Source organism: Rousettus aegyptiacus, unplaced genomic scaffold, assembly GCF_014176215.1.
Source record: "Rousettus aegyptiacus isolate mRouAeg1 unplaced genomic scaffold, mRouAeg1.p scaffold_m13_p_12, whole genome shotgun sequence".
Lineage (NCBI taxonomy): Eukaryota > Metazoa > Chordata > Mammalia > Chiroptera > Pteropodidae > Rousettus > Rousettus aegyptiacus.
The window spans coordinates 15,904,083-15,919,444 of record NW_023416287.1 but is presented as its reverse complement, the minus strand read 5'-3'; the positions used below and the strand labels follow the sequence as shown (position 1 = coordinate 15,919,444).

General features: G+C 48.8%; 1 protein-coding gene across 1 annotated transcript in view; it reads left to right on the top strand.

Annotated features, from left to right (window-relative positions):
- Positions 1-583: 583 nt before the first annotated feature.
- Positions 584-15,362, top strand: part of LOC107512590 (bactericidal permeability increasing protein) — a 28,582-nt gene continuing 13,803 nt past the window's right edge. Inside the window, exons 1-7 of the mRNA XM_016148282.2 lie at positions 584-796; positions 3,459-3,573; positions 4,800-4,928; positions 6,337-6,498; positions 7,738-7,801; positions 12,750-12,813; positions 14,207-14,298. Of these exons, the coding sequence (XP_016003768.2) occupies positions 667-796; positions 3,459-3,573; positions 4,800-4,928; positions 6,337-6,498; positions 7,738-7,801; positions 12,750-12,813; positions 14,207-14,298 (756 nt within the window). The 5' untranslated portion in view covers positions 584-666. The remainder of the gene's footprint in view (positions 797-3,458; positions 3,574-4,799; positions 4,929-6,336; positions 6,499-7,737; positions 7,802-12,749; positions 12,814-14,206; positions 14,299-15,362) is intronic.

The following is a 15,362-nucleotide window of genomic DNA, read 5'->3' as shown; positions in this document are numbered from 1 at the left end:
GAAGTAGAAAGAAAAATTTATCTTTCAATTATAAAATGAGTAAGTTCTGGGGATCTAATGTACAGCATGGTGACTGTAGTTAAGAAAACTATATTGTACACTCGGAATTTGTTAAGAGAATAAACCTTAAGCATTCTCACCGTACACAAATAAATGATAACTCGTGAGATGCTGGATGTGTTAATTAGTTTGGTTGTGGCAATCACTTCACAATGTATATATACATTTTTCAAATCATCACGTCAGATACTTTAAATGTATGTAATTTTATTATAGATGTCAATTACATCTTAATAGAGCAGAAGAACAATATATAATGAACACTAATGTACCCACCACCCAGTTTTAGGAGAGGAACGATGCCAGGAGCCAGAGTTCTGAGCTTACACACGCACACACACACACACACACACACCTCACTTACACACCTCACTTCCACACACCACATGCACACACTTCCCAGGCTCCATTTCTGGCCGCCTCTGGGGCTGAAACCCCGACCGGGATGGGGAACGGGAAGCAGCCGTCCTCCCGTCTCCCGCCCCCACCCAGGTTCCTTCCTCCTTTCTACATTCTAGTGACTTGCATTTCCACAGCCAGCTCCTTTATAGGTCCCTGGTTCCCCGCCAAGGCCTCGAGGCTTTGGCAGCTCTGGAGCACGCAGACATGGCCAGCGGCCCTGACAACACGAGGAGGTGGGCAGCCCTGGTGGTGCTGGCCACCCTGAGCACAGCTGTGACAGCAACCACGAACCCCGGCGTCGTGGCCAGGATCACCCAGAAGGGCCTGGACTACGGTAATCAGATGCCTTTCTTCCTACCTCTCCCATCTCTGAGGGGCATTTATTGAGCCCTTGCTGTGTGTAGCCCTTTAAATCCAGGGCACGGCATGCTCACAGCTTCTTAAAGCAGGCCCTCTCACCTCGTCTCACATCTGCAGAAACCGAGGCGAGGCAAGATGCCCTAGAACACAGGGTCAGGGAGCGGCAGGGCTGAGGCTGGAGTCCTGGGCCTGGAGGACTCCAGGTCCAGGACTCAGGTCCCTGAGGGTCCTCACGGTCCCCTCCTTTCCTCTATCCCAAGCCCAACTCGGGCTTTTGGGCCCTTTACTGCCTTCCAAAGCTGGTTCTCAGCCCTGCCATTTGCTTCGAAGTCGCCGGCTCAGCTTTGAGCGTGGGCAGAGCTCACTCAGGCTGTGAGGAGGCTGAGCAGGCAGCAGGGGAAGCGTGGGGAGGGCCCTTCTTAACGGTCTCCCTCAGGGCAGCCACTACCCATCTGTGCACACTACCCATCTGGGTGACCCAGAGAGGGTCCCTCAGACCACGCATCCAGGCCCAGGCAGAGGAAACCTGCTGACCTGCTCAGATCTGTGCCAGGCACTGTGCTAGGAGCTTTGAACGCACGATCTAGTTTCATTGTCATTTCAACCCCGGGCGGGACACACTGTTACTAGCAACATTTACAGATGAGCAAACTGAAACTTGGAGAAGGTACTGCGTAGGCCAGAGAGGGCAGCCTGGATTTGAGTTCTGGTCTGATGTCCCAGCGTAGGGTTGTTCGATGCTGCCTCCCAGTGGCATAAAGGTGAACTGCAGAACAGTTGGGGGCTGGCCAATCCCAGAGAAATCCCACTGAGAAGGCGGAACCTTGTCCGCTGGTGTACTACGGGGCTCATCGGGACAGGACTCAGGGGGACCTGGTGTATCATCTCTGAATTCCTATCCAAGCCCAGGCAGGACACCTCTGAATCCCAAGGGGGCAGACAGAAAACCACATGAGCTAGGAGAAAGGAGTATGGCCCTGCTCTGAACGCAGTGCTGGGGTGGCCCTGAAGCCTTCCCAGGGAGCAGAGGCTTGGGCTCAGCCTTCAGGCCCAGAAGTCTTCATATTCTGTCACAGCAGCCTCAGTCTCCCCTTCTGCTCACACCCCATAGGGCAACCACAATGGGTTTTCTGAAATGCAGCAAATCTGCTCATGTCAGTGATTCCCTCAGGCCCTCGGAAGATGTCCGCATTCCTTGGCATAGCATTCGAGACCCTTCAAAACCTGGTCCCTGCTAACTCACAGATCCTGGCCATCCCACATTTTCTTTCCTCTCTAGGCAGTGCCAATGTATGTGTCGTTTACTTTTGAATTCCCAGAAGACTTATCTCAAGTCACAGGCTCTAGGCCTAGATTCAGATCCTGCCCTCATCCCTTGTCAGTTGTGTGCCCACTTTTGTGAATCTTAGCTTCCTCATCTGAAAATTGGGGTTGGTAATGGACTTACTTCCTACGATTGTTCAAGATCAGTAACCTAATCCATGTACAGAGCCCAGAACAGTGCCTGGCACACAGTAAGAGCTTAAAAAAAGTTTATTGTTGTTGTTGTTGTTATTGTTATTATTATTTCCTAACTGGCTCTTAGAAAACACAAAGCCTGGGATCCTTCATTTTGCTAATTACTCCTTCTCAGGTAATGTTTGCCTTTTAAATGGTTATTCGATGATGTTAGCCACGTGATAACTGATAGTAGAATTCCTAACATTGGGACAGTTACTCATTTATTGATTCAACAAATATTAAGTGCATTATAATATTAAGAGCCAGTCACTGTGGTAAATGTAGGAAACATTTATTTACATTAGTAAATAAAATAGACATTGTCACTGACCTTCGAGGGTAGGGAGAGATATTAGTCAAGAAGTCACATGGATAAATGCATAGTTACAAACAGTGTTGGAAGCTCCAAAGGAGATGCCCACACCATCATAAGAATGATAATGAGGGGGCTTGCTTTCATCTACTGAGTCAGAGAAAGTTCCTGGAAGAAGTGATGGTCAAACTGACTAGAAGTCAACCGTGTGAAGATGGGAGGAAGGGTTTCTTAAGCAGCAGGAATGGCATGTGCAAAAGTCCTGGGGTAAGAGAGTCCAAAAGCCAGAGAGATGGAGCACCTATGAGGGCACAGCACAGAGCAGGTGTTCAATAGATACCCATAGGATGCAGGACTGGGTGTTTGGAGGGCGGTGATATTTTAGACCAGGGGTTGGCAAACTATAGCCCACAGGCTAAATCTGGTATAGTGCATGAAATAAGAATGACTTTTACATTTTTAAATAGTTGAAAAACGTTTTTAAAAAAAGATCTTACAACACATGAAAAGTATATGAAATTCACATTTCAGTGTTCATAAATAAAGTTTTATTGGAACACAGCCACCCCCATTCATTTACATTCCGTCTATGGTTGTTTGGGGGCAATAACATCAGACCTGAATGGTTGTGACAGAGACAGTATAACCGATGGAGCTGAACATCTTTACCATCTGGCCCTTTACAGAAAACCTCGGCTTTAGATCTCTTCAGTCTCACTGTCCCTGTAATGGACAGGGGCAAGGGCCCAGAGCTTGCCCTGCCATGCCAGCTCAGGCTCCTGGGCTGCATCTGTGACCATTGCTCCCTGCTCTTTCCCCTCAGCCTGCCAGCAGGGAGTGGCCATGCTGCAGCAAGAGCTGGAGAAGATCGAGATTCCCTCTTTCTCAGGAAGCTTTAAGATCAAGCATTTGGGGAAAGGTGAATATAGCTTCTACAGGTGAGGCCTGTCTAGCTCGATCCTCAGTATGCAGGACCTTGTAGTGTTCTGGGGACACCAAGGCCTAGAATCGCAGAGCCACAGACTCCTAAACTCAGAGAGGTTAGGATCCCAAAACTAGTTTTTACAACATCCCTAGGAGATACAATCCCCCAGGCCGAGTGTGGAGGAAACCATGAAAATTGTCTTTCAGGGATTCACCATGTTTCTTGGAGGGGATGTCATGACCCCTAAAACCCTGTGCCAGGCCCATATATCAATTAGGATTTGGGGGAGGAAGGTTCAAGGACAGAATCTGAAACCACCTAAGCCAGAATTTATTGGCTCACATAACTGAGATGTCCCTGAAATAGTCTGGCTTTAGGTTCAGCTTGAGTTAGGCTCAAATGCCACCGGACCCTGTTTCTCTCTTGCCACCTCTCAGTATCACTTCCTTTGAGGAGGTCTAACTCTCATGGAGGGTATCAGCACCTTCTCCAAGCAAAAACCTAAGATTCACTCTGATTGGTCCATCTTAGGTTATGTACACACTTCTGAACCAATCACTGTGGTCAGGGGAATAGAATATGTTAAATAGCTGATGCCCACATCATAAGCTCCACCCCTTGAAGATGGAGGTGAAGTTAACTTTCTTTAGAGTAACATGAAATATATGTGGGAAGGGGATTCCTTCAAGTTAGATGGCAGTTCTATTACCATATGAAGGGAGTGCGGGTGCTGGGCAGAAAATTCATAAATGTCCTATAGAGAATTTTATATACCAATTCATTCAGCAAATATTTTTGAGCACTTATTATGTGTCAAACAAAGTAGGTTTTGCCACAAGGATGAAAAAAGACAGACACATTCTGCCCCTTTACAAAACTTATAGTCAATGGGTTAATATTTGTTATCTTCATTGATAGTCACACATCCTGCAAGACAGAAATTATTGTGTCAATTTTGCAAATGAGGAAACTGAGGCTCAGGATGATTAAGTGACATGCCCAGGGTCACATAACAATAAAATGAAGAGCAGGATTAACATGCAGACTTGTCTGACTTCAAAGCCTAGCCACTCCGCCCAATGCCCACAGAGTTCCCAAGACTGCTCTCGTAGCTTCTGGGTTGTCCTGGAATGTACGGGGTGAAGGGCTGAGGTGGGGGAGGGGTGAGGCTACATTAACTATTGACTGAGTCCTTGCGTGGGTTCATAGGAGGCTAATTGAACATTTTTTTCTTTGCAGCATGGTTATCCGTAGCATCCAGTTCCCCAGTTCCCAGATAAGACTATTGCCCAATGAAGGTCTTGAGCTCTCCATAACAAATGCCAATGTCAAGATCAGTGGAAAATGGAAGGCACGAAAGAATTTCATGTGTGTTTCCAAGCTTGGGTTTGTTGAGTGTATGGGTAAGCTCTTGGTGGTACTAGAAAGGATAAGAGCCAGGATCTCAGGAATGACCGATTTTTGCCTTGTTCATAACTACTTGTCCCCACAGGGTTCCTGGGGGTGTTTTTTAAGTAAGAAGGTTCAATATAACCCTTGGCTAATAGTTGCACATTTGTCCTCATCTCGATGAAGAACACTGGCAAGACTAAATTCATGCCATGTGGCTTAGGATGAAAGGCTAACTGGGACCTTTACTTTATACCTTTATTAGTTAGCTATTGCTGTGTAACAAGCATGCCAAACTCGGTGACTTGAAACAGGTCATATATTATCATTTATGTATCTCTGTGTTTGCTGGGATTCCCTGATCTAGGTTGGGCTCAGCCGTGCTCCACCCGTGTCTCCTCCTCCCTGGATCAGCGGGCTACCCAGAGCATGTTCTCGATGATGTTAGGGGAGCCAAAAGGACAACCAAAAACATGCAGATTCCCTTAAGGTCTAAACTCAGAACTGGCTCACGGTCACATTCACTGATATGCCATTGGCCAAAGCAAGTCACATGGCTAAGCCAAAAGTGAAGAGCATAGAAATGCACCAATCCCCATCCCCGCCACCAGCACAGGCAAGAGTGAGCACAGGGCTGCACGGAGGGGTGAAAAATTGGGGCAAATCATCCAAACCACAACTCCGAAACAGAATACTGGGCTCTCACCACAGTCACCCTGTCTGCTAATGGTAGTGGCCTCGGACTGACCAAGCACTTCAGCAAATTCTCTTTTGTGGGAAATCCAGGGAAAAAAATGGAAGAGAAGACACTTTGATGGGGAGAGAGTTGTGAATCTTCTCTCCCCTACAAGGACCCTCACTTAACTCTTTACTGGGGCCCTTTTGCTTCTCACTTCACTCACTGACCATAAAAATATATATATATGAATACTTCATTACATTATATAAGAGTTGACAAACTATATTATGTCCACTGCCTTATCTAAAATATTTCATCTCCGAGGGAGGAATTATTCACTCCACTTAATGAACAAGAGCATTCATTAATTAAAGTCATTGGCCCGAAACACCCAGCTTTTTAGTGGCAAAACTGGTGTCTCACTTCTGATCTGGGGTCTGAAGTTCAGAGAGGTTAAGAAAACACTTTCAAAGCCACATGGCTTGGGCAGAGGCTGAGGCAGTGGGGAAGAGTGGGATTCTGTCAGGTGGACCTGGCTCTCACTCAGCTGCTGTGTGACCTTGGGCAAGCAGCCTCCCTCTCTGAACTCCATTTCCACACCTGGAGTGGGAATAACAGAAAAACTACCTTCCAGCATTGAAGTGAATTTCGAACGGCAGTGGGGAAGAAAGTGCTTGCTTCGACTCTTTCCTCTTTGTCTCCCTTTAGAAAAACCAAAGGCAACTTTGACCTGAGCGTGGAGGGCGTCTTTATTTCAGCTGATCTGAAGCTGAGCTGTGACCCTACCTCTGGCCACTCCACCATCTCCTGCACCAGCTGCAGTGACCACATTGACAGTGTCAACATACACATCTCAGGCGGCAGCCTGGGGTACGTATGACTTCCTGGGACTGTGGATGGGAGGATGGACATCAAGGAGAACTGTCCTAATCATCCCCATATTCAGAAAACATGCACTGAGTGCAACCTCCATGCCAGGCCTTGTTCAGAGACCTTGGGTGTAGGGGAGGGACAAGGGTCCACAGATGAAGTGGACACCACCCCTACCTTGAGGGGTCTCTTGTTCATTCAACATGCATTCAGCAAACTTTACTGAGCACTTACTATATGCCCCAGGCTTTGGGCTAAACACCGTATTTGCACTAAGTTATACAATCCTCACCGTAAAGCTATAGGCATTCATCCATTCACCAGTCAACAAACATCAACTAAGAATCTCCTATGCACCAGGCTTGTGCAATGTGCTAGGGAAACAGCAGTGGCCAATAACAATTTAGAAATAGCTAACGGCTATTGGAAGCTTACGGTGCGCCCAGCGCTGTTTTAAGCATGTGCCTTATCCCATTCAATCCACACAATGACTATGAGGTTAGTGTACTATTACCCATTTTATATAATAATGGCAAACCAAGACATGGACAGAATAGGAAATAACTTGGCAAGTACTGGGAGGGATTCGGCCCAGGGATATCTGGCCCCAGATTATTAGCCACACAGTCCCTATTCTCTTGAAGCTTCCAGCCCAGTGGGGAAGACAAGCATTAACCAAATCATTGCATTAATGAGTGGCTCATAAAGCATTTCAAAAGGGTATAAGAACTAAGAAAAAGAGGCACAGAGTGCTGCGGACACATAGAACAAGAAGATCTGAACTAGTCTGGGAGCTGGCCAGTCCTTCCTTTGTGAAAAGACATTTGAATTAAGATGAAAAGAACAAGTAGGAGTTAATTAGATAGGTATTGGGGATGGGGGTGTTTTCGGCAGCGGGAACGGCATGTGCAAAGGCCCTGTAGTGGGAGGAGGCGCAGCACACAAGAGGACATGGCAGAGCAGTGTGGCTGCTGTGCAGAGAGGAAAGGGAGCAGTGAGGAATGAGGCTGAGAGCGGCAGGAGCCCAGCCGTGGCCCTACTGAAGAAACAACCTCATAAACAGGTAACGCACACAGTGGGAGAGGTGTCTAATGGGTCATGCGCAGTTGCAGCCCGGGGACAAGGGTGCCTAGGTCTGTTTGGAATAGGAAGGACAGCTTCCCAGATGAGGCAGCCTACCTAGTACAGCTCAGGGACACCTGGGAAGCCTCATACCTGTCTCCACGTGTCAATCTCCAGGTGGCTGATCCAACTCTTCCACAAAAAAATCGAGTCTTCGCTGCGAGACACCATGAACAACAAGGTAAGAGGGGCTCGGGTTCTCCTCCCCGGTCAGAGCAGGCGGGGCCCTCCCTACCCACACACCTCGTGCATCTCCGGACACTTCTGCTCTCGCCCAGGCCTCTCCAGCAGTCCTTATGGCCCTTTGAAATGACGAGTCCAGATCTAAAATTCAGTCATGTCTATTTTTCTGTGGAGTCCAGCGAGAGACTAGGAAAGGGTCACATCACAACCCGACAACCCCCGCCCCCGCCCATGTCCCCTTCTGCTCTCCCCCCGAGATTCCTGCCTTCGGAGAAACCTCTATCCTCTCCCCCAATCCTCTCTTTCCCATCCCCACTGCACCCTGAGCCCCTTTCGTGGTGCTCCCCACCCAGAAAACATGCGATTAATGAAGCTGCTAGACTGGCGTGTGGCCAAACGGTTTCCGGAAGCTAGAACCGGCCAGTGCTCTAACCCGGCCTTCACCCTAACCTGCCGCCCCCTACCCCAGCCGACTTCAGTGGAGAAAAGGGGCCATTCATTGGGCTGGATTTCCATTAACAAACCATCGACTTCTAGAAATCCCATGGGCCTGTCTTGCAAGCCAAGTGAGCTTGGGCTTTCTCCAGAGGGCAGTGGGGAGGTTCAAGGCAAAGGGGTGACCTGGCCAGGTTTGTGCTTTAGAACAATTTCTGTGGCTGCTGTGAAATGGCTAGAAGTGTCAAGAGTGGGGGTAGCACTCTTGGGGGAGACTGAGGAGTCTTTTAGATGGGAGATGCTGGGTTTCTCAGTCAAAGGCACAAACAATGTGGGTAGGAAGACATCAAACAAATGAGATCATTTATCTGAAGGCACACTGTCAAAAAAAAAATTTTTTTAATCAGTGCATGGTTGTCAAAATGCATAACAGTGGATTATAGAATAGCTATTAGAGTCAGAATCTCAGGATTTTAATTCTGACTCTCAGGATTAAATAGCCGCGTAACTGTGAATCAAATTACTTGACCTTTCTGAACCTCGTTTCCATCATCTGTAAAATGGGGGCATTATACCTTCTTCCCCAAGCTATTGTAAGGATTACTGCTATCCTTAGTATGCTCGCCCATAGTTCAACTGTCTTTGTAATTAAGTAATGATCTGAGGGGAGTGTTAGCTCATATTTAACATTTGGAACTATTAAAACAAGTAATTTCTTGATAATACCTTAAGAGTGGCCTCTCAATAGCAGCCTACCTAAAAAGTGAAAATGCTGCTGCTTCTCACGAAGATGATGATGATAATGGCGGTGGTGAAGATGATGGTGGTGAAGATTATGGTGGTGAAGATGATGGGGGGGAGGATGGCTGTGGTGATGAAGATGATGGCGATGATGATTATGGTGGTGAAGATGGCGGTGGTGGAGATGATGGTGGGGAAGATGGCGGTGGTGAAGATGATGGTGGGGAAGATGATGGTGGTGATGATGATGGTGGGGAAGATGGCGGTGGTGGAGATGATGGTGGTGGAGATGATGGTGGTGAAGATGATGGTGGTGATGATGATGGTGGGGAAGATGGCGGTGGTGGAGATGATGGTGGTGAAGATGATGGTGGTGATGATGATGGTGGGGAAGATGGCGGTGTTGGAGATGATAGTGGGGAAGATGATGGTGGGGAAGATGGCGGTGGTGATGATGATGGTGGTGGAGATGATGGTGGTGATGATGATGGTGGGGAAGATGGCGGTGGTGAAGATTATGGTGGTGATGATGATGGTGGGGAAGATGATGGTGGTGATGATGATGGTGGGGAAGATGATGGTGGTGGAGATGATGGTGGTGGAGATGATGGTGGTGAAGATGATGGTGGGGAAGATGGCGGTGGTGGAGATGATGGTGGGAAAGATGATGGTGGTGAAGATGATGGTGGGGAAGATGATGGTGGGGAAGATGGCGGTGGTGGAGATGATGGTGGTGGAGATGATGGTGGGGAAGATGGCGGTGGTGGAGATGATGGTGGGGAAGATGGCGGTGGTGGAGATGATGGTGGGGAAGATGATGGTGGTGATGATGATGGTGGGGAAGATGGCGGTGGTGGAGATGATGGTGGTGGAGATGATGGTGGTGATGGGGAGGAGGAGCAGGATGGCCTTCATAGGCTGAGTGCTTACAGTGGGCTTTGGCACTATGTTAAAAGCTCTTCACAAGGGTTCTAGAATTTAACCCACACAAAATCCTTACAAGAGGGCTGTCACGGTTGTCCCCACTTCACAGATGAATAAACTGAGACACAGAGAGGGGAAGTGACAGTGCCGGGATGCCAACCGGGCCACCCCGTCTCAGAGGCAAAGCTCTTAAGCATAACAAGGTGTTGTTTAGAAGCGAGCACTGGCCTGAATGAATGAATTGACAAGTGGATGAAAGAATGAATGAGGTGACCAGGTTGTCCATGATGCTAGGAAGGGCCGGAAATGGGGAGGAGTGAGCTGGGGAGTGGAGTCCCAAGGAATCCAGAGTGAAGGGTGGGTATCTGGGGGAAGGAAGAGCCTGCCTGAGTCTGTGTCAGGTAGGTATGTGGGGAGTCTGATGGAATGGAGCACGGGAAGTGGGGGCCAGCAGCAGGAAGCCCGGATCCAGGCTGTGATGTGATTTGCTGTGGTTTGGAGCCATCTGGTGGCTCATGGGTGAGCGGCGTTGGAGGCCTGCGGCAGAGGGACAGGCAGCCTGAGTCCAGCTGGCCCCAGCTGCCAGACGTGCTGCCCCTTGCACCTTTGGGCCACTTGGAGAAGAGGTACAGGCTCCTTAGAGAATAGCATTCTAAGTCCTTTTAGGACATCTGGAGTCTTATGTGATAGAAACACACTCCAGGAAACCAAATGTTCTCCCTCCTTCATTCTTTTCCTCTTCCCTTCGTCCCCCAAATGAAATAACTTGATTGACAGAGGGGAAGGAGGGAGGGAAGTGTGGAAGATGCCCTCTGGGCAGACAGGGAGCAGCCCTGAGCAGGAGTAAGAAACTGAGGGGTTTAGTTGGGATGAGTTGGCCTTGGGGGCCTGTGGCTGGCGCTCAGGGGAAAAGTGTGGGCTGCACACCCAGTTCCGTGTGCTGGCCATGTGGCAGGAGCAAGGAGGAGGTGACTTTCTTGGGTCTACCTCAGGCAGGTGCTGAGACAAAGATTCGGGTGCAAGAAGTTTATTAGGAGGCCAACCAGGCAGCGCAGCTAGGAGCGTGGGGGGAGCAGGGACCGGAGCGTTACTGAGTGGGCTGCTGCTGCAAGCAACTGGGCTCAGTCTTGTAGATGATTCTCAGAGGAACCGTGGGACACATGCCTCAGAACTGCCCCCAAAGGGTGAGGAAGCTGGGAAATTTATGCACCCACCCTCACCCCTTTTTGGTTGGGGCTGTTACTGGCAGCTTTAATGCCTTGGCCCTTGGGAACAAGGACTAGGGAGCAGGGAAGGTCCTCAGGCAGAGAGAGTTGCCAGGTGTGTGGAGAGCCGTTCACACAAGGTGCAGGTGACCTGCGGATGGACCGTCCAGGGGCCATGGGTGCGTGTGGCGGGGCTCTGGGAGAGCCTGTGGGTGCAAGCCCCGAGGAGCTCTGATCCTCAAGAGGGAAGAGCAGCTCACCCAGGTGTCCAGGGAAGAGCTGGTAAACGGACAGGCAGAGGGTTGTTGGTCTGAGGACTCTAGAAAGAGAATTTCTAAGAGACAGTGATCTACCATGCCAAGGGCTGCCAGCAGTCAGAAAAGGCAAAGACTGGAGACACTCAGTTGGATTAATGAGGCGAAGGTCATTTGAGACTTGCGCTGAGCAACATGGTGAAGGTGAGAACTTATCTGGCCACCCCACCCCCAGGCCTCATGCCTTCACGTTAGGGAAGCCTGTGATATTAATCCTGTTTTCCAGCTATCAGTTCGAAACAAATAGCCCTAAATATAGAGTCATAAAACAACTACCACTTTATAATACTCACGCATTCCGTGGATCAGGAAATCAACAGGCACAGTAGGGCTGGCTTAGCTTGTCTCTGCTCCATGATGTCTGGGTCTCATCTGGGAAGACCCGAAGCTCAGGACTGGAACCACCCACATCTATGATGCCTGGGCTGGGAAGACTTGAAGATTCCACTCAGGTGGGACTGCTGACCAGAGCAATTACTCACGGCCTCACCATGGAGCTGGGGCTTCTCACAGCTAGGTTCCCAGAGGGAGAGACCAGAGAGGCAGCATTTCGAGACAAAAATAGAAGCTGCACAACCTTTTGTGACCTCATCTTTGAAATTATACGATTTCACTTCTGCTGCAAGTCACCATGTCCTCCCAGATTCGAGGGGAGAATGCACAGACTCCATCTCTTGATGGCGTGTGAGAAGAGCAAGTGGAATGGAAAATACAACCTGCCACATTCCATTTTCCAGATGAGAAAATAGAGGTCTAGAGAAGTGGAGTAACTTCATCAATAGGAAAAGTAGCATGTGACCCAGGTCTTCTTAGACCTGTGCTTATTCCCCTGTGGGTCAAGTGAGGGGCGGGGAGGCTCCTCTGGCCACCCTCAGCCAAGGTGATAGTGCCCACCCAGGCTTGAGCAGAGAGCCCACCTCCTGCTCCCACAAGCACAGACAGAAGGCTGACCACTGATCACCTCCGGCTGTTTTTTCACTTCATTCCACGAAGGATCTGAGACAGTAAAAACAAACCAATAAACACAAACAAACAAACAAAACACTCACATTAAATAGAAAACATAAATACCCATTAGGAAAGTTTCATACTACAGTAGGAAATAAAGAGCAGACATGTAGATCATCCAGTCATATATAGTTACTATTTCCAAGCTACGTGTTGGACTCTGAGCTTCCTGGTGGCCAAAGAGAAAAGGGAAACTTGATTAGTTTCATGATTTTGGAGGAAACATTTCAGGAAAGCAAAACATGTTTAGATCATTATTCCCAAAAGACATTTTCCACTATGGGAAGCCTTCACTGATCACTTCTTTCATTCTTCCCAGATCTGCGAGGTAATAACCAGTTCTGTGTCCTCCAAGCTGGAACCTTATTTCCAGACACTGACAAGTGAGTGCTGGGCAGGGCTAAGGAAGTTGGCATGGAGGGGGTTGGGGAAGGGAGACAGAAAGAGTGTAATGGAGCCAGAAATTTTCCCAGACAGGCCTGGGCTTGGGCAGGAATGAATGGAACAGATTATTTTCGAATGGCCGTTGGTGTTGGATATCTATTGCCCCAGGTCCTTTTGGCAGGTCCAGACGTGAGGCAGAAATGCAGCCCACACCTGCTCGTTCCCCTATCGCTCACAGGCCACAAAATCAAATACCCCCAGCTCTCTGAGGCCAGACGTACATAACCGACCTCGGATTTGAGGCTGGTCATTTCACCTCCCTGGGCCCCAGTTTCCATATCTTTAAAATGGGGACCATTCTCTTTAACCTCAAGTGCTTGGTAAACTGTGAAGAGCCATTGTGAGGGAGGGAGGGCCCCTCTGGCCTAGTGCTCATTATGGGCCACGCACCCAGCAGAATGGTCTCCTCTCAGCTTCCCTATTTTACCACGAGGAAACTGAGGCTCGGAATGGAGCTGTGACTTGCCCAAGATCACAAAGCCAGTAAGAAGCAGAAGCAGGATCCAAATTCAGGTTTCCTTACTCCAGAGGCGCAGCTGCTACTTTGACTTCCTCTCTGGAAAGCCTGGCATGGAATGCACATAGTCCATGCCCATTGACAATGCAGTGCCTTCCACTGGGCACCACCCACCCTCTCCAGGGGCAGAGCCCATCCTGGGGGTGTTCAATGCCATCGCAGTGTCTAAAGTTCAACTTCATCAGGCAGGAAAAAGATATTGGTTTGAACCTCAGCTCCATCACTCACCAGATGTGCCATCTTGGACAGGTTGCCATTTTTGAGCCTCTAACGTGGGAAGGAGGGGCTAAAGGAAGGACCAATATTTATTTCATTCTCATTGGTGACTCTGGGAAACAGAGAAACCATTCAGACCTGAGCCAGCCTGGGCTCAGCCTGGGATATTATCACTGCTAATAGCAATGCCTTCTGGCTCTCAAGGCCCTACCATGTACAAGGCATTAGGCACACACCTCCTCATTCACTTCTCCAGAACCAACGAGCCACCAGTATTAACCCATTTTACAAATAACAAAAAGTGGCTTAGAGAAGCAAAAGGACATGTCCAAGGTTATACAGAGTCTGATTCAAGTCCAGGTCTCTCTGCTCCTTGATCCTGTGTTTAGGAGCTATTGGAAGGAGAGAGGAAGATGGTGTCTGTGAGTGTGGGATGTGGGTGCATTTTCCTTTAAAGGGAGCTCAGGGTGGGCTCCCTAGAGGAGGTGCAAATGGAACTAGCACTGTAGTTTTTGATTCAACTTTAGAGGATGATGACCCTGCGTCCCAAAGATGCTGCCCTGGGGAGCCAGCTCATAGTCCATCTTCTTCCCCTCTAGTGACAGCCAAGATAGATAACGTGGCTGGGATCGATTACTCACTGTTGACACCTCCGACAGTCACGGCCGAGACCTTGGACGTGCAGCTGAAGGTGAGACTTACTCTTGAGAATCATATACCCTCACTCCAGGGGCTCCCCATCATCATCCGAAGCAAATCTTCCAATGATTCCACCCCCTTCCTTTCTGTCCTCAAGCATTCCCCCACTCCACTCTCTGCATCTTCTGCTCCAGTCGCCCTGGCCTCCCCGCCATCCTGAAATGCACTTTGCCTGCCCTCTCCCCAGGTCCTTTGCTCCTTCTGCCCAGGAGGCTCTTGCCCAGATACCCACATAAACTCTCACTGCCTTCCTTCAAGTCTTTGCTCAAACATCTTCTTCCTAGAGATGACTTCTCAGATCATTGTTGCTGAAACAGCTCCCTTTTTTTCCCCCATACCCTGCTTTATTTTTCTCAGCAGCACTTATTACTAACACACACACACACACACACACACACACACACACACACACAGTCACAAGTCTATCTCCCTCACTAGGATGAAAGAGAAGGGGCTATGACTGCTTTGTTCTTTATTGTATGTACAGCACCTAGAACTGCGCTTGGCGTATAGTAGATGCTCAATAAATAATTATTGGCTGGATGAAAGGACGAATGGATGGAGTTTCATTTTATGCCCCTTCCTCCTCACTCACCACACTCTAACCAGATACACTGGACTTGTACTTTCTCAACACATCGCACTTGTTTCCTCATCAGGGACCTTGCCATATCCAGTCCCTCTGCCTGAACTCCCCTCCCCCCTCTACCCGCTGGCTTCTTTTACACTCCAGGTGGGTCTGTGCTAAACATTACTCTCAGGCAGCTTCCCCCGCCCCTCATCACCCCAGCTGGAGTGGGTTCCACTTCCTGAATTCTTTCTGGGTGTACCTCATTCAGGCTCTCCGCAGTTGGCGATTATCTTGCTCTTTACTGTTTACTCGTTTGTTCTAAAACACATTTGTTAACAAAAAAGAAAAAGAAAAGAAACTTTAGAAACTACAGAGGAGCAGAGAAATAAATAAATGGGAAGGAGGAAAGAGAAAGATTACCCAAATACTGCAACTCAGAGGTATGCACTACTGACACACAAGTTAGATTCCTCCAACCCTCCAGT